The 19,332-nt window shown below is 46.8% G+C and overlaps 1 protein-coding gene across 2 annotated transcripts in view; it reads right to left on the reverse strand.

Moving 5' to 3' along the window:
* Window positions 1-16,146, reverse strand: part of spryd3 (SPRY domain containing 3) — a 472,395-nt gene extending 456,249 nt beyond the window's left edge. For both annotated transcript variants that reach the window (XM_072494086.1, XM_072494085.1), the window contains exons 1-4: window positions 16,028-16,146; window positions 7,473-7,616; window positions 6,623-6,698; window positions 1,484-1,608 (exon numbers count right to left, since the gene is read on the reverse strand). In XM_072494086.1, coding sequence (XP_072350187.1) covers window positions 1,484-1,608; window positions 6,623-6,698; window positions 7,473-7,600 — 329 coding nt within the window. In that variant the 5' untranslated portion in view covers window positions 7,601-7,616; window positions 16,028-16,146. The remainder of the gene's footprint in view (window positions 1-1,483; window positions 1,609-6,622; window positions 6,699-7,472; window positions 7,617-16,027) is intronic.
* Window positions 16,147-19,332: the final 3,186 nt, after the last annotated feature.

Genomic DNA, 19,332 nt, shown 5'->3' on the forward strand with positions numbered 1-19,332 from the left:
TGGTGCAGACTCGATGGGCTGAATGGCCTCCTTCTGCACTGTAAATTCTATGATAATTGTCCATGTTTAACCTGAAGCCAGGAGACTTCATGGGGTCCAGAGTCGATGTTGAGGACTCCCAGAGTCTTGCACTCATCAGGACAATCACAAGAATATGGTATGAGAGGAGGGTGCTGATTGGTTAACATGTGTACTCCAATTGGGACAGGCGTTGTTAATGATGACTGACAGTTAACTGCCAAGCATTGTTTGAAAATTTAAACCAGGCAACTTGATTCTGATTCTTCAGGGCAATGCTTTGACCAATGAACCAGCTAATGGCTATCGCTAATTTTCTTTAGCTGAAACAGGAGCAATGTGTATACATGTTCTTTCTGTCTGCAAAGAACAGGGCCTTGAAATGAACTGAAATGAAAATCGTTTATTGTCACAAGTAGGCTTCAAATTAAGTTACTGTGAAAAGCCCCTAGTCGCCACATTCCAGCGGGCCTTATGTATTAATATGTGTCACTTCCAGTACACCCAAATACGGCACATTGCTGGCCCAACTGACATTCTTCAATTGGTTGTCGGTGTAATTTTAAGCACATCGAGGATTATTTAGCAAATGCTGTCGAGTCGCAGAATCACATCTATTGTTGGACACGGTGTTCTGAGTTTTGGAAGTACTGGCTGGTTGAGTATGGTCTGTACCTTACCCGTTGCGAACAGCGGAAGGGACATGCTGTTTGGTACAATCCGCCAGTCGTTGGGATATACAACCTACTGGCATTACACTGGCACTGAAATTCATCCCGGTAGTGGCGAATATTAACAACGTGAAACAGCTTTTCACAGTAACTTCATTGAAGCCTACTTGTGACAATAAGCAATTTTCATTTCATTTCATTCAGTTAGCTTCACCTGTTGCTCAAATTTGAGATACCTTGACACCCCCCCCCCCCCCCAAGGGTAATGTTGAAGTAGACGGAGCTCTTTTCAAGGCCTTAGGCCCGTTTATGAGTTTACGTGATGTTCAGCGCTAAATGATCTGATGATCTGATCAGGATAGACATTATTCCACAGGACACCTCTAATGCACCCTATTTCAGCATCAAGCTGGTACAATGAGCAAATGACTTGGGCCCTATTTACAAGGTTGCCGAAAAGGCAAATAAGCCATAGTCTGCTTTTCCCTTTGAGGGGGGGGGGGGGGAGCTGACTGGTGGTGATTTAACCTGACAAGGGGCAAGGTTGAGAAGGCAGGGCCTTCATGAATAACCTCAGCCGGTACGAGGAATTGAACCCATGCTGTAGGCCTCGTTCTGCATCACAAACCAGCTGTCCAGCCAGCTGAGCTAATACTCCAAGTTCTGTACTACCAAACGACTAAAAGGGGGGGAAAAAAAAATCAGAACTTTAATAACATCCAGTGCAATAGAACAGAACAGAGATATTTTATGCAGATCATTTTCAATCTCAAGTTTTCTTCTGCATTACTCACTTGCCATCATCTGCGTGGTATGCGACAGAGTGCGGAAGCCATCCTGGTTGGTGATCCAGCTTGTAATACTGAGGGACTAACCCGACTGCAATGGTGCCTCTTACACCAGTATCCACTATACATACCTACCGGGAGAAAAACAAAGTTCCCATTTCATTAACAAACTGGCATATTTGTTCACACCAGTCTGACTTCTCAACAATATCCCACCTCCCTATCCGCTGATTTAAGTGGGCCTAATAGTGTTGTGAATGACTTGTCACAGACCTACAGTCACACAGGGGGAATTTGTATCTATAACCTGAGGATTGCAGCATTACCAGAGCACAGCAATCTCAGATGATCGTGAGGCTGGAGGAGATTACAGAGATAAGGAGATAAACACAAGGATGAGAGTATTAAAATCAAGATGTTGCTTGTCCAACAGCCGATGGAGCTCTTGGCTTATCAAGTTAAGTACAGCCAGCCTTTCTAATGCCTCCTCTATCAATTTTTAGCCCCTCCGGTGTCTCAAGTCGCTCCTCTTTAACATGACTTTTGCAGCATCTTTCTCCTTTATAAAGACAGGTGCAAAGTAGTCATTCAGTTCCTAAGCCATGCCCTCTGCCTCAATGCATGAATCACCTTTTCTGGTCTCACTCCTCCTTTTACCCTTCACTATATATCTATAGAAGACTTTTGTATTTCATGTTGGCTGCTCATCTCTTCTCTTTGCTTCTCTATTTGATTTTGCACTTTCCTTGTCAACTTTCTCTCTTCAGCCTGGTTCTCGGTTGCATTATCCACCTGCTGTTCCCACCCTTTTTGAAATGAAATGAATAAAAATTGCTTGTCACAAGTAGGTTTCAAATGAAGTTACTGTGAAAAGCCCCTAGTCGTCACATTCCGGCACCTGTTCAGGGAGGCTGGTACGTGCTGCTGGCCTTGGTCTGCTTTACAAGCCAGTGATTTAGCCCACTGTGCCAAACCAGCCATTCTGGTTCATCTTCCTTATGAACTCTTTAATCACCCAGTGAGGTGTTTTGTTTGTACTACTGTACCTTGACTGTACCCAAAATATTTCCACTTTAAAGGCAGCCCACAGCTGTTACAGTTTTGCCTGCCAACTCTCGATTCCGATCTACCTGCGACAAATCTGTTCTCATGCCACTGAAATTGGCCCTTCCCTAATGAATTGGTTTCACTCTGCGTTGCTCCTTGTCTGTTTCCATCGCCTCCCGAAACCTGAGCTATGATCACTGCTCCCTAAATGTTCCCCGATTGAGACTTATTGACTTGATCCACCTCATTTCTTAGAACGAGATCCAACAAGATCTCGTTGGACTTGAAACATACTGCTTCATAGATTAGCATAGAATTTACAGTGCAGAAGGAGGCCATTCGGCCCATCGGGTCTGCACCGGCTCTTGGAAAGAGCACCCTACCCAAGGTCCACACCTCCACCCTATCCCCATAACCCAGTCACCCCACCCAACACGAAGGGCAATTTTGGACACTAAGGGCAATTTATCACGGCCAATCCACCTAACCGGCACATCTTTGGACTGCGGGAGGAAACCGGAGCACCCGGAGGAAACCCACGCACACACGGGGAGGATGTGCAGACTCCGCACAGACAGTGACCCAAGCCGGAATCGAACCTGGGACCCTGGAGCTGTGAAGCAATTGTGCTATCCACAATGCTACCATGCTGCCCGAATATTTCCTGAATACTCTTCCCCCTCTCTTCCCTTTACATGCTCACTATCCCAGTCTATATTAAAGATAATTAAAATTGCCTATTGTCATTACTTTATGGTTCATGTACCTCTCCATAGCTTCCTTGCAAATTAAGTGTCAAGGAAACATTTAAGGGACAGTCATCATCGTTTTTTAAATAAATTTTGAGTACCCAATTCTTTTTTGCCAATTTAGCGTAGCCAATTCACCGACCCTGAACAGTTTTTGGGTTGTGGGGTTGAGACCCACGCAGACACGGGGAGAATGTGCAAACTCCACATGGACAGTGACCCGGGTCCTCGGCGCAGTGAGGCAGAAGTGTTAACCGCTATGCCAAAGTGCCGCTTGGGACAGTGATCATCGTATCGAATTGTTTAGGTTAGCTCTGGAAGAGGACAAGGAACAATCCAAAGTAAAAATGCTTAATTGGAGGAAGGCCCATTTTGGAGGGCGAGAACAGATCTGGCCCAGATAAATTGCAATGACAAGATTGGCAGGCAAACCATGTTGGCTGGGTATGGTTGTTGGTTGGGGCGGTGCTATGTACTGAATTAGGTTTACATATGTATTTGCTGTTATAAAATCATAAATGCCTTAATAAAATGTTTAAAAAAAGATTGGCAGGCAAAGCTATATTCAGAGCAACGGGCTGCCTTTAAAGGGGAGAAAGTTTGGGTACAGTTGAGGTACATTCCCATAATGGAAAAGGTAGGACAACCAACGCCCAAGCTTCCTGGATGATGTAGTAAGAGATAGCGGGCAGAATTCTCTGGTCTCGTGGGGCAGCATGGTGGTACAGTGGTTAGCACTGCTGCCTCACGGCGCCAAGGACCCGGTTTCAATCCCAGCCCCGGGTCACTGCCCGTGTGGAGTTTGCACATTCTCCCCGTGCCTGCTTGGGTCTCACCCTCACAACCCAAAGATGTGCAAGGTAGGTGGGTTGGCCACGCTAAGTTGTCGCTTAATTGGAAAAAAAAAGAATTGGGTACTCTATAAATTTATTTTAAAAAGTATTCTCCGGTCTCCCAACCGCATGTTTCTCAGCTATAGAGAAATTGCAGAGGCACTTTTCGGCCATAATCTTCCAATGTCCCTTAGATACAGGGATAGGGAATTGCAAATGTTACACCCTTTTTCAAAAAAGGTGCAAGGACAAATAACTACAGGCCAGTTTAACCTTGGTAGTGGAAGATAATACGAGACAAAATTCAGTGTCACTCGGACAAATGTGGATTCATTAAGGAAAAACAGTATGGATTTGTTGGCAGCACCCCCTGTTCAACTAACTTCATAGAATAGAATCCCTACAATGCAGGAGGCGGCCACTCGACCCATCAAGTCTGCACCGACCCTCCGAAAGAGCACCTTATCCAGGCCCTATCCCCGTAGCCCCACCTAACCTTTTGGACACTAAGGGGAAATTTAACATGGCCAATCCACCTAACCTGCACATCTTTGGACACGAAGGGACAATTTATCATGGCCAATCCACCAATCTGCACATGTTTGGACACTAAGGGACAATTTAACATGGCCAATCCACCTAACCTGCACATCTTTGGACACTAAGGGGCAATTTAACATGGCCAATCCACCTAACCTGTACATCTTTGGACACTAAGGGACAATTTAACATGGCCAATCCACCTAACCTGTACGTCTTTGGACACTAAGGGACAATTTAACATGGCCAATCCACCTAACCTGCACATCTTTGGACACTAAGGGACAATTTAACACGGCCAACCCACCTAACCTGCACATCTTTGGACTGTGGGAGGAAACCGGAGCACCCGGAGGAAGCCCACGCAGGCACAGGGAGAACATGCAAACTCTACACAGACAGTCATCCAAGGCCAGAATTGAATCCGGGTCCCTGGCGCTGTGAGGCAGCGGCGCTAACCGCCGTGCCACTGTGCCACCCTTCTTTCAAGTGATTTGTACAAATTGTAAACAGTTGGGGTCCGAGCACAAATCCCTGTGACACATCCTGCCAGCCTGAAAAGGGCCCATTTATGCCTACTCTCTGCTTCCTTTTAGCCGGCCAATCTTTAATCCATGCCAATACGTTACCCCCTGCACCACGAGCTTTTAACTTTTGATGTGGCACCTTACCTTCTGGTGGTCTGGCAATCAGTCCTCCCTCAACCAAAAATCAAATCATTTACCCAAAGTCAAATCCGCAGGGGCTGGAAATCTAACATAAAAAGCAGAAAATGCTGGAAATACTCAGTAGGTTATGGCGGTGTCTGCAGAGAGAGAAAGAGAGTTAACTTTCCATCTGATGAATGGTCCTCCACCTGAAGCATTGGACAGAATTGTACAGCTTGTCCGTGTTGGAGGCAGGGTCATTCAAAAGTCTAGTGACTCCGACAGGATCGGAAAATCTCGCTGGCGGGAGGGGTTGTAAACGCCGTGCAGTAACTCGGGTTCCCTCTCCACAGATGCTGCCTGATGTGCTGAGTGTATCCAGCATTTTCTGCTTTCATGGGAAGCATGGTGGCACAGCAGTTAGCACAGCTGCTTCACAGCTCCAGGGTCCGATTCTCCGCTGGGTCAGTGTCTGTGCGGAGTCTGCACATTCTCCCCGTGTGTGCGTGGGTTTCCTCCGGGTGCTCCGGTTTCCTCCCACAGTCCAAAGACGTGCAGGTTAGGTGGATTGGCCATGATAAATTGTCCTTAGGTTACATGGGGTTACGGGGATAGGGTGGAGGTGGCCTTAAGTGGGGTGCTCTTTCCAAGAGCCGGTGCAGACTCGATGGACCGAGTGGCCGCCTCCTGCACTGTAAAGTCTATGATTCTATCTCATTTACTGTTTGTGGAGTCTTTCTGGCTGCCCAATTTGCCCACAGAACAATATAAACGTATCTTTTGCATCGTGTAGGGAAGGCCTCTGAGGATTTTTCAAAACAATCTTTATGTTAATATTTAAACATACTCTCTAAGTGATTAAAATGTTCAGTGAACTTCAATGGATAGATGAAGCCCCAAATGTCACTTGCTGACGGTTACTCAAAATAAAAAGAATTTATTGCCTTAACTGTGGTTCAAGTCTGAGGTTACTTCAAACCATTTCTTCCCATCGCATTCCACATGTACATTTGAGCCACCAGGTCTTTATCTCTGCTGATTTTAGACTTGACCAACACCAGATACGTGGGTCTGCCAAAAGACCTAAACGTTCTATTGGCTTTTCTGCAGTTATTTAGAAATTTAAGAACAAATAGTTAAATAATGGGGGTTTTTTGCATGCACAGAACCCTCCCTGGACAGCGACTTCACCCTAGGAGAGTGCACCTTTCCACAAAAACAAGTGACATGGATTGAATTTAAATGGCCGTGGCCTCAATCGTTTTGCTGCGCCAGTTTCAAAAGGCCAGCGACGCACAGCAAAATGGAGCTCACTTACGATTCACTCACCTCAAAATAATTATTCTCCTTGGTCAGAGAGCGAGGGGCCACGTAGCAGCCAACTTCATCTGAGTTCCCATGGTAACTGAAATGCCACAAAGATTAATGTCCAGAAGCTTGGCGTGAAATTTTGATGAAATCATACACTTTAATGCAATTGTAGCCAATGAGAGGTCATCTACACCTCGGCTGTGAGACTGTCCACCAATGCCTTGACATCCAGTCAGCCTCACTGTCGATTTTAACCATGTTGATCACTTTCTCCCCCCCCCCCCCCTTCCCGATAATTTAGGAGCAAACGGTAAATATATGGAATTGCAGCGCCCACCAGTTTGCAGAAAAGGACACTTCCACAGGTACAACATGATTAGAAATAAGCCTCCATCTTTCCTCTCACATATAGGATACAGACGTCACAGTGGGGTGTGCTATGGCGGCAAACGTATCCCATTCTTGGCTCCAGGGCTACAAGTCCAAAACCAGAGATGGGCAGGGATGGGATCAGACCTCTGGCTGGATCGCTGCTTGCTGCCGATGGGCATTCAAACAACCCCCCCGCAAGTCGCCTGCCGATGCGCACCCCAAGTTAACCAACTTGGATCGCCGAGTACAGCTATCGTGTAAACCCAGCAGAAGACGGTGTCTGCAGGACACGATAAAGAAAGGCAGAGACTTTTGGTATGAAACCACTTCCAGAGAGGGAGGGATACAAACAAAAGGGAAATGTATGTCCCTGGTTGTAATAACATGCACATCATCACCACGCCGTTCTGCAGCAACATTGTAATACCCGACCGACACGGTACGGAGTCTTTTCTCCGAGATTAGAGCAACTTTCACATTCAAGGGGAAACATTACCTCAGTATGTCTCCATCGACAAGAATGCGTTTATACCTCTCTTGATGACGGACTGCTCGCACTTCTCTTATCTCCCTTATTCGCCGCCTCCAATTTAGGAACCTGTAGTGTAAGTTGAAGTCCTCCATTGCCGCAACTGCGGATCTGGCAGAGCAAAGAAATCTTCAGAGACAAAATTCACCGTCGTAATCCTTTCAATCTAATTAGCTGAGATGTTGAGATCTGGAGTTCTTAAACCTGGGCCAAATTCCGAGAAAGGCTAAGCCAAGATATTGGGTTGAGAGGAGCGACACTTGGATTTTGAAAACAATCCAGTTAAACAATTGGTGTGGCAATCATCGAATTGGTACATTGATCAATCTTGGCGGTTTACAAATCCCATACCCAAATTCACTACATCTCAGCTTTTTAAAGCACAGCAAATGGTTATTGCACCAGGCAGCGGAATTATGCTTACATCATCATTATTCAGTAGTAGGTTTCTAACATCTTCCTGTATATAAAATGAGATGATTGATATTACAGCAACATTTTAAGTAAAAGACAGGATCTATTTCCCGGGTTTGAGCAGACCAAGCTGGCAAATTCTCCACAGCCACCATTATATTTCACAAAGACCAAAATGAACAAACCTTACAATGCAGATTTTTAAAAATTGTTTCAAGGGATTTGGATGTCGCTGACTATGCCAATATTTCTTGCCCACCCCGAACTGCCCCTTGGGAAGGTGGTGGTGAGCTGCAGTCTTGAACCGCTGTGGTGTAGGTACACCCACAGTGCTGTTAGGGAGGGAGTTCCAGGATTTTGACCCAGCAACAGTGAAGGAACGGCCGATATATTTCCAAGTCAGGGTGGTGAGTGACTTGGAGGGGAACCTCCAGGTGGTGGGGTTCCCAAATGCGTGCTGCCCTTGTCCTTCTAGACAGTGGAGCCTACGGGTGTGCAAGATGCTACCCAAGAACACAAGAAACAGGAGTACACCATTCGGCCCATCAAGAATGCTCCACCAGTCAATACGATCGTGGGCTGATCTCAGGCTTCAACTCCATTTTCCTGCTAGCTCCCCAAATCCCATAATTCCCCAAGACACCAAAAATCTGTCCATCTCAGCCTTAAATAGATCCGACGATGGAGCATCCACAATACTCCGGGGGAGAGAATTCCAAAGATTCACAACCTTTTGAGTGAAGAAATTTCTGCTCATCTCCATCCCAAACATCTTTGAACATCAACACTTGCACGTTTCTCACCTTGTAAAAATATTCTGCGTTTTTATTCTTATAACCAAAGTGAATAACTTCACATTTCCCAGTGTTGTCCTCCATCTGCCATCTTGCTGTCCACTCACCTAACCTGTCTATATATCTCTGCGGCCTTTCTGTGTCCTCCACACAGCTTACCATTCCATCTAGTTTGGTTTCATTAGCAAACTTAGGTACATTACTCTCTGTCTTTTCATCTGTCATTAATGTGGATTGTAAATAGCTGAGGCTCCAGCACTGATCCTTGTGGTTCTCACTATTCACTGTCTGCCAATGTGAAAAAGCCCCATTTATCTATCTGTTTTCTATCTGTTAAAGAATCCTCTATCCATGTTAATATACGACCCCAACTCCATAAGCCCTTGTTTTGCCGATTAACTTTTTTGTGTGGAACCTTAACGAATGCCTTTGGAAACTGCTGCGACCTCAAACCTTACGACAATTGGCTTCATTTTTTTGCTTTAAAAGCTAGCCTCCTTTGAAGCAACTCAACAAGCACTTTCTGAAAGTCCAGGGCGGCATGGTAGCACAGTGGTTAGCTCTGTTCCTTCACAGCTCCAGGGTCCCAGGTTCGATTCCCGGCTTGGGTCACTGTCTGTGCGGAGTCTGCACGTTCTCCCCGTGTTTGCGTGGGTTTCCTCCGGGTGCTCCGGTTTCCTCCCACAAGTCCCGAAAGACGTGCTGTTAGGTGAATTGGACATTCTGAATTCTCCCTCTGTGACCCGAACAGGCTCCGGAATGCGGCGACGAGGGGATTTTCACAGTAACTTCATTGCAGTGTTAATGTAAGACTACTTGTGACAACAATAAAGATTATTGCACACCTTCCGAAACGGGTGTATATATGAATTTTGTCAAATGCAATGTGCCTTTGCCAATTGCATGCTGCTGGCAATGATGAACCCATGCACATTCTAACTTGATGTAGAATTATGGATTTGAAGAGCTTGCCTGAAACTGGTGCTAGACTGCCTGGTCCATCGTTATTCAGTTTCTCCTTTTCTTTCCTGAATGGAGGTGTTACAGCCCCTACATTATTTAAAGATTTATCAACTGTGACGAAAGTCTCTGTTCTCTCTTTTGGCTTCTTTCCTAAGCCCAACACGCAGTGGTAAGGACCCAGTGGCTGATCCATTTAACGTTTCCAGACTAATTAATTTTCCAATATTGCATGTTATGTACCAACATACGAACTAGGAGGAGGCCACTCGGCCCCTCGAGCCTGTTCCGCCATTCAATTAGATCATGGCTGATCTGATTGGAACCTCAACCCCACATTCCTGCCACCCACTTTTAAAAAAAAAAAATCAAGAATCCATCCACCTCGGCCTTCAAAATATTCAAAGATTCTGCTTCTACTGCCATTTGAGGACGAGAGTTCCAGAGACTCACCCCCTCTGAGAGAAAACATTTCTACTCATCGGTTTTAAATGGGCGACCCCGTATTGTTAAACAGTGACCCCGAGTTTTAAATTCTCCCACAAGAGGAAACATCCTCTCCACATCCACCCTGTCAATACCCCTCAGGATGTTCTACTTCAGAGTACCTACACTCGCCTTTCTATTATTCTTGTAGACAAAAATTTGATATCCTGAAATAGCTTCATCTTCCAACAGATTTTCCACTTCACTTCCAGTTGGTCCTGTCCTCCTCAATTCCTATAATTCCATCTACTAGCCTTTTTCATGTTCACTCTTAGCCCTTTGAATCTCCTTAAGGTAGGAGCTTTAGCTGACTGACCGCACTTTTGCCAGAGTCAGAAGGCCCTGGATTCAACCCTCACTCAGAGAACAGAGCACAAGATCCAGGCTGACAGTGCAGGACTGAGGGAGTGCTGCACTGCCAGAGGGGCCATCTTGTGGATGAGACAATGAACCCAAGGCCTGACTGCCCTCTCAAGTGGGTGAAAAATCTCCCAGTGACGCTGCTTGGAAGGGAGTGGGGTTGTTATACTGGAATCCTGGCCAACGTGGATCATACAATGATACAGCAAGGTCTGTGCCAGTTGATCTATCCCACTTTGATGAGCAAGTGTAGGAAGGTATAAGGAAGGTGGAAACTTGAAAAATCAGAAGGAAACTGCTGTGAAGAAGTGAGGGTTCACCGTCGAGTGAAAGGGCCAGCCCGGGAGATGGAAAGATGGCGGAGGCTGGGTGGGGCTACACTGCTTTAGGCAGAGAAGATGACCGAGGTGATGGCTTTGGAGTTGGAGAAGCAGTTTGCGAAGCACATGAAGGTGCTGAGAAAGGAGATGACGGTGGCGTTGAAGGCGTTGGTGGAGGAGGCAATCGCCCCAGTGAAGGTGGCTGTGTCGATGGCATCGACCGAGGTGAGGGAGCAGGGTAAGAAGATGAAGGGAGTGGAGGAGGCCATGTCGCAGCACAGTGATCAGCTCACTTCGATGGGGGATGAGCTGCAGAGGGTGGTCGAGGCAAACAGCCGTGAGCAAAATTGGAGTGTTTGGAAAATCGATCGAGGCGGCAGAATTTGAGGATTGTGGGCCTGTGCGAGGGGGTGGAGGGCCCAAGGTCGACAGAGTATTTTGCCAAAATGTTGGCGGAGTTGGTAGGGGAGGGAGAGGATCCCTCGGTATGAACTCATCGGTCGATGAGGCCCAAACAAAAGGTGAATGTGCTGCCAAGAGCAGTGATTATTTGCTCCCGCAGGTACCACGTGAAGGAGAAGGTCCTGAGTTGGGTGAAGCAGAAGTGGGAGGTGCAGTGGGCTGGAGCCGGTGTACGTATCTACCAATACGTAACTGTGGAACTGGCGAGGAGGCGGGCAGCTTTTGGCCGAGTGAAGACGACATTGTATAACAGTGGGGTGCAGTTTGGTGTGGTGTATCCAGCGAAGTGGAGGGTGACCTACAACTCCAAAGACTTTTACTTCGAGATGGTGGAGGCAGCGGAGGCATTTGTGAAGGTGGAAGGCTTGGGGCAGAAGTGAGGAATGGGTCTGAGGGTTGGGCGTGGACTGTGGGGAGGGGAGTTGGAAGAATGTATATATAATATATATATTTTCACGGGGTAGCATGAGGGGGGCATGTTTTTGCTGGTTGTTTTCCTGGGACTGGGCGGAGGGAGGGGAGGGGGGCCTGGGCAGGGGCCCCCACACTAGCAAGCTTAAGTTAGTTAGTGAACGGAGGGGTGGTGGGGGGAGGGGTTGCGGACACTGGAGCCTGGTGAGCAGGTTTCAATGGGCCTAGGTGTGAAACGGCGGCGGCGGCAGCGGGGGGGGGGGGGGGGGGGGGGGGGGGGGGAGAAATCGATACTGGCTGAGGTGTTTTCAAGAGGAAGTGGAAGGGGGGATTCTGGGAGGGGTTCGATGGTAACAATGGGATGGGGGCGGTTCAGGTCCAGTATGATGATGGTGGATACCATGTACTGTTTACCATGTATGGGATGACCATGGATCCTCTTTTGGTCCTTCTTGTTTCGTTGCATTTGGAATAAAGGGTGATGTTTGAGTTTGTATGTTGAAGGGGATGCTGGTTGGGGGATTGTTATTGCATTTGTTATTGTTGGTTATCTTTTGTTTGTTGTATATTTGCTGAAAAAGTAGAAAATGAGGAGAATAAAAATATTTTTTAAAAAATAAATAGTTACGACAATTCAAAACTACTTTGGACAAATAAATATTTTCAGATGCCGCGAGGTTGTGAAGGAAGCTATTCCAAATATAAATTATCTTTATTGCTTACAACCTTGCCACTTTATTTCTCAAGATTTTGTTCAGTATTTTGGCCCCGTTGATCAAATACCTCCCTTTAACTTCCAGTTTAGTGTTAATCTGTTGATTAATGGCCAATGGGATTGTATACATCTTGTTCTTTATCCATCCCATACTTGGAAAATGCCCAGTTAACAATACCAATATCTTGAGACTGAATTAAACAATTAATGTACAGGTAAATTAATACATAAAAGTTAAAGGGATACAGCAAATACAATCAATACGATTTCTGGACTTATATATAAACTGGCCGATTAGCTTGAAAAGTAAAGAAAAGGTTTGAAATTCATCCAAGATTTCTCAACAAATTCTCAAAAAAAAAAAAAACAATTTCTGATTTAAAGTTAAGACACGGGTCCCCGATACACACGCAGCAATGCTAAAGCAAACGAGGAATTGTAGAAGGTCCAGCCGCTCCCTTGAGCAGTGAGATAATCAGAGCCGTAAATCAATTCAAACACTTGAGCAGACAAGATGGGCACAGCTGGAACTAAAGTTTCTGAGCAGCCCGATAGTCTTTTGGCATCTGACAATGACTGGAAGTTATAACTCTGTCTGTCTCATCAGCTCCTAGCAGCAGATCTCATTAGAATACTCTGTGAGAGAGATGAAGCGTCTTTGAACAGACACGTACTGCCTAGTCTCGTAACCATCTGTACAAGCATACTGTTCGATACTGGTGATGGTGGAAGCACTCTGCCAGCAACCAAAAGAAATAGTGGACAGTGCTACCAGAAGCTGCTTGTGTGCACGAAAAGGGAAACCCTCGAGGAGTTGTTGGAGCACTTGTGCTGCCACTAAAGTCAGGGTTCCCACACCAAGTTTTACGAGCTTAGGAAATAGGAGCAGAAATAGGCCATTCAGCCCCTCAAGCCTGCTCTGCCATTCAATGTCTGATCGGTTTGTGTTGCGTTCTACATTCCCATCTACCACCGATAACCTCAGATTCCCTCGTTCAACAAGAATCTATCGCCACATTAAAAATATTCAGTGACCCCGCCTCCACCGTATTCTGAGGCAGAGGGGCCCAGAGTCACACAGCCCTCTGGGAGAAAAGATTCTCCTCATCTTTGCCCTGAAAGGGTGACTCCTCATTTTAAAACAGCATCCACTAGTTCTGGACTCACCCACAAGAGGAAACATCCTTTCCATATCCACCTTGTTGAGACCGTTCAGGATCTTATATACTTCGATCAAGTCAACCCCTCACTCTTCTAAACTCCAGTGGAAACAAACACAGTCTGTCTAAACTTTCCTCAACCCGCTCGTTCCAGCTATCAAACTAGTCAACCTCCTCTGAACGGACTCCAATGCATTGACATCCTTCCTTAAATGAGACCAAAACTGCACACAGTATTCAAGATGTTGGGTGCAATTCTCTTGCCACGGTGCGCTGAAGCGAGAGCACAACGTGGCCGGGGAATCCCAGGAGAGCCCTCCAGTGGGTCTCCCGACAGCCTCCGCGCCTCGCGAGATTCACCCAAATCCCTCGAGACATCGGAGTCGGAACTCCACCCAAACGGGATGGGACCAAATGACGCTCTCGGAAGTAGGTCGTAAACCTACTTAAGACCTACCTGCCCAAAATCCACCGGCCTCGTCGATTCTCCGGCCTTCCCAGTGATGCTGCAGCTGGGTGCCGTTCAGCACTGGTCCACACAAACGTGGACCAGGCGGAAAGGCACCCGGGGACAGGGGGGGGGGGGGGGGGGGTCTCCTGGACCATTGGAGACCCCTGGGTGGTCAGGGTAAGTTCAGGGTAGCATCCTGACATCCTTACTTTTTATATTCAATTCCTTTAGTAGTAAAGGATAGCATTCCATCAGCCTTCTTAATTACTTGCTGCACCTGCACATTAACGTTTTGTGACTCATGCACGAGAACACCTAGATCCCTCCACACCTCAGAATTCTGCAGTCATTCTCCATTTAAGCAATGCTCTGCTTTTTTATTCTTCCTGCCAAAGTGAACAGCGACACAATTTCCCACATTATACTCCAACTGCCAGATCTTTGCCCACTCAATCAACCTTTCTACAACCATCTGCAACCTCATGTCCTTTTCACAACATGCTTTCCGACCTATCTTTGTATCATCTGCATATTTAGCTAACCACGTCTTCATTCCCCTCATCCGAGTCATTTTCCAAAGCTTTAATTTACAGTGATGAAGATATATGTCTTCAATGTTATTGTATTTACGCAGCACCTTCTCGTGCCCTTGGGTTCTGCAAAGCACTTTGCAATCATATGTCAATTTGAATTTAGCAGTTCATTTTCACAAGGCAAATGAATGGGGCCAACCAAGGGATGGATGTTGGCCAAAATCTCCCTGCTGCCATTCAAAGAATGTCATCTGGGTTTATTAACATCCCCAAAGCATTGAAACAGACAGACAGCATCTTCCATAATTTGCAGCACTCTCAACCGACAGTTTGATGTCCTGAATCAGGGCAACCTTTGGACTCATAACAAAACTGCATTGAGTAATAAATACTCTCAATTCACAGGCTAGCTGACTGGGCCATTTAGAAGTATGGCTGCCCTCTGCATTTTCAGTCATTTGGCTCAAGTCAGTGATCTCAAAATAGCAATCAAGAGCGAGGCTGACTTGTCAGCAGCAATTGCTGCGATACTTTATTGATCCATCTGGCTCAAAGTCAGATAAGAGACAGTATGCTGTGAGAGAAACTATCAGCTGATTGAGTCCAGGGCTGGTCAGAAGGAAAGCTGGGGATACAGAAATCAGTGTGTCTGCAGCACTGTATCTGGCCTGGAAATGCTTAATGGATGCTCAGTGAACATTAAAAAAAAAAGGGGGGGGGAAAGAGGGAAGAAGGCCAAGGGGGGGGGGGGAAAGAGAGAAGAGAGAAAGATAACTCTCTCAATTAGCACTGTTTGATTGGCACTGCCACCTCACAGCACCAGTGTCCCAGGTCCGATTCCCAGTTTGGGTCACTGTCTGTGTGGAGTCTGCACGTCCTCTCCGTGTCTGCGTGGGTTTCCTCCGGGTGCTCCGGTTTCCTCCCACAGTCCAAAGATGTGCAGGTTAGGTGGGTTGGCCGTGCTAAATTGTCCCTTAGTGTCCAAAGATGCCCCTTAGTGTCCAAAGATGTGCAGGTTAGGTGGATTGGCCACGATAAATTGTCCCTTAGTGTCCAAAAAGAGTTAGTTGGGGTTAGTGACAGGGCAGGGGAGTGGGCCTGGCTAGGGTGTTCTTTCGGAGGGTCAGTGCAGACTCGATGGGCTGAATGGCCTCATTCTGCACTGCTATGGTGGTGTAAAGGGGAGGATTGTGTCTCATTCTTTAACAATGTCATGCCACACTTTAACAGGACACAGAAGGCTGCAGCCACCATCCACGCCTGGCTGTCTCCCGCAGGCCGGCCTGGAGTTGCCAAGTTGGGGACTGGCTCTACTTGCTGCGAGTTGAGCTGCCATGCTGTGCTGGTGGATTTGACAGTTGGAAGTTGGGCCCCACCCCCGGCGCAGCCCCGGCCCGGCGGCCCTCACAAGAAGGAGTTGGCGGTGCCCCGCGGACAGGTGGAGCGCTCGGCCTACCTGGCCTCGACTGAAGGCGCAGCACCGGCTCAGCCTCTCTGCCGCTCAGCAGGCGGATGACGCACCTGCAGCTCCAACCTGACTGCCGGAAGCGGAAACACCGCCGCGGGATGTGCGATTGACAGCGCCCCTCAGCCAATTGGCATCCGCGCTGGGAGGGGTATGAAGGGGGAGGGGATGGCGGTGGACCAATCGGACTTGAGAATTGGGGGGCGGGGTTCTTTGTCGCGCGCTGTGAACGTCTCGCGCAGAAGGTGCGCGCGCAGCGAAGGAGTGAAGTTGCATGGTGACGGGACGGTGTCCAGGCCCCCTCACTGGGAATGCAACGTCTGGCAGCTGGGAGTGACCACTAACATCTGGGATGTTCCATTCAGACGGTGCCTGACAGACAGCTAATGAGGTGCCTCTCTGCAAAAAAGGAGTTAGAACAAAATCTTGAAACTCGAGAGCAGTCAGAAACTATAAGCCCATCGAGTCTGCACCGACCCTCTGAAAGAGCACCCTACCCAAAACCCCTCCCCTGCCCGATCCCCATAACCTCACCTAACCTTCTGGACAATAAGGGACAATTTAACATGGCCAATCCACCTAACCTGCACATCTTTGGACACTAAGGGACAATTTAACATGGCCAATCCACCTAACCTGCACATCTTTGGACACTAAGGGCAATTTATCATGGCCAATCCACCTAACCTGCACATCTTTGGACACTAAGGGACAATTTAACATGGCCAATCCACCTAACCTGCACATCTTTGGACACTAAGGGACAATTTATCATGGCCAATCCACCTAACCTGCACATCTTTGGACACTAAGGGACAATTTAACATGGCCAATCCACCTAACCTGCACATCTTTGGACACTGAGGACAATTTAACATGGCCAATCCACCTAACCTGTACATCTTTGGACACTAAGGGACAATTTAACATGGCCAATCCACCTGACCTGCACATCTTTGGACACTAAGGGACAATTTATCATGGCCAATCCACCTAACCTGCACATCTTTGGACACTAAGGGACAATTTAACATGGCCAGTCCACCTAACCTGTACATCTTTGGACACTAAGGGACAATTTAACATGGCCAATCCACCTAACCTGCACATCTTTGGACACTAAGGGACAATTTAACATGGCCAGTCCACCTAACCTGTACATCTTTGGACACTAAGGGACAATTTAACATGGCCAATCCACCTAACCTGCACATCTTTGGACACTAAGGGACAATTTATCATGGCCAATCCACCTAACCTACACATCTTTGGACACTAAGGGACAATTTATCATGGCCAATCCACCTAACCTGCACATCTTTGGACACTAAGGGACAATTTAACATGGCCAATCCACCTAACCTGCACATCTTTGGACACTATGGGACAATTTAACATGGCCAATCTACCTAACCTGCACATCTTTGGACACTAAGGGACAATTTATCATGGCCAATCCACCTAACCTGCACATCTTTGGACACTAAGGGACAATTTATCATGGCCAATCCACCTAACCTGCACATCTTTGGACACTAAGGGACAATTTAACATGGCCAATCTACCTAACCTGCACATCTTTGGACACTAAGGGACAATTTATCATGGCCAATCCACCTAACCTGCACATCTTTGGACACTAAGGGACAATTTAACATGGCCAATCCACCTAACCTGCACATCTTTGGACACTAAGGGACAATTTAACATGGCCAATCTACCTAACCTGCACATCTTTGGACACTAAGGGACAATTTATCATGGCCAATCCACCTAACCTGCACATCTTTGGACACTAAGGGACAATTTAACATGGCCAATCCACCTAACCTGTACATCTTTGGACACTAAGGGACAATTTAACACGGCCAATCTACCTAACCTGCACATCTTTGGACACTAAGGGACAATTTAACATGGCCAATCCACCTAACCTGCACATCTTTGGACACTAAGGGACAATTTAACATGGCCAATCTACCTAACCTGCACATCTTTGGACACTAAGGGACAATTTATCATGGCCAATCCACCTAACCTGCACATCTTTGGACACTAAGGGACAATTTAACATGGCCAATCCACCTAACCTGTACATCTTTGGACACTAAGGGACAATTTAACACGGCCAATCTACCTAACCTGCACATCTTTGGACACTAAGGGACAATTTAACATGGCCAATCCACCTAACCTGCACATCTTTGGACACTAAGGGACAATTTAACATGGCCAATCTACCTAACCTGCACATCTTTGGACACTAAGGGACAATTTATCATGGCCAATCCACCTAACCTGCACATCTTTGGACACTAAGGGCAATTTAGCATGGCCAATCCACCTAACCTGCACATCTTTGGACACTAAGGGACAATTTAACATGGCCAATCCACCCAACCTGTACATCTTTGGACACTAAGGGCAATTTATCATGGCCAATCCACCTAACCTGCACATCTTTGGACACTAAGGGACAATTTAACATGGCCAATCCACCCAACCTGTACATCTTTGGACACTAAGGGCAATTTATCATGGCCAATCCACCTAACCTGCACATCTTTGGACACTAAAGGACAATTTATCGTGGCCAGTCCACCTAACCTGTACATCTTTGGACACTAAGGGCAATTTATCATGGCCAATCCACCTAACCTGCACATCTTTGGACAGTAAGGGACAATTTAACATGGCCAATCCACCTAACCTGCACATCTTTGGACACTAAAGGACAATTTATCATGGCCAATCCACCTAACCTGCACATCTTTGGACACTAAGGGACAATTTAACATGGCCAATCCACCTATCCTGCACATCTTTGGACACTGAGGGACAATTTATCATGGTCAATCCACCTAACCTGCACATCTTTGGACACTAAGGGACAATTTAGCATGGCCAATCCACCTAACCTGCACATCTTTGGACACTAAGGGACAATTTAACATGGCCAATCCACCCAACCTGTACATCTTTGGACACTAAGGGCCATTTATCATGGCCAATCCACCTAACCTGCACATCTTTGGACACTGAGGGACAATTTAGCATGGCCAATCCACCTAACCTGCACATCTTTGGACACTAAAGGACAATTTATCGTGGCCAGTCCACCAAACCTGGACATCTTTGGACACTAAGGGACAATTTATCATGGCCAATCCACCTAACCTGTACATCTTTGGACACTAAGGGCAATTTATCATGGCCAATCCACCTAACCTGCACATCTTTGGACACTAAGGGACAATTTAACATGGCCAATCCACCTAACCTGCACATCTTTGGAC

Source organism: Scyliorhinus torazame, chromosome X (genome assembly GCF_047496885.1).
Source record: "Scyliorhinus torazame isolate Kashiwa2021f chromosome X, sScyTor2.1, whole genome shotgun sequence".
NCBI lineage: Eukaryota > Metazoa > Chordata > Chondrichthyes > Carcharhiniformes > Scyliorhinidae > Scyliorhinus > Scyliorhinus torazame.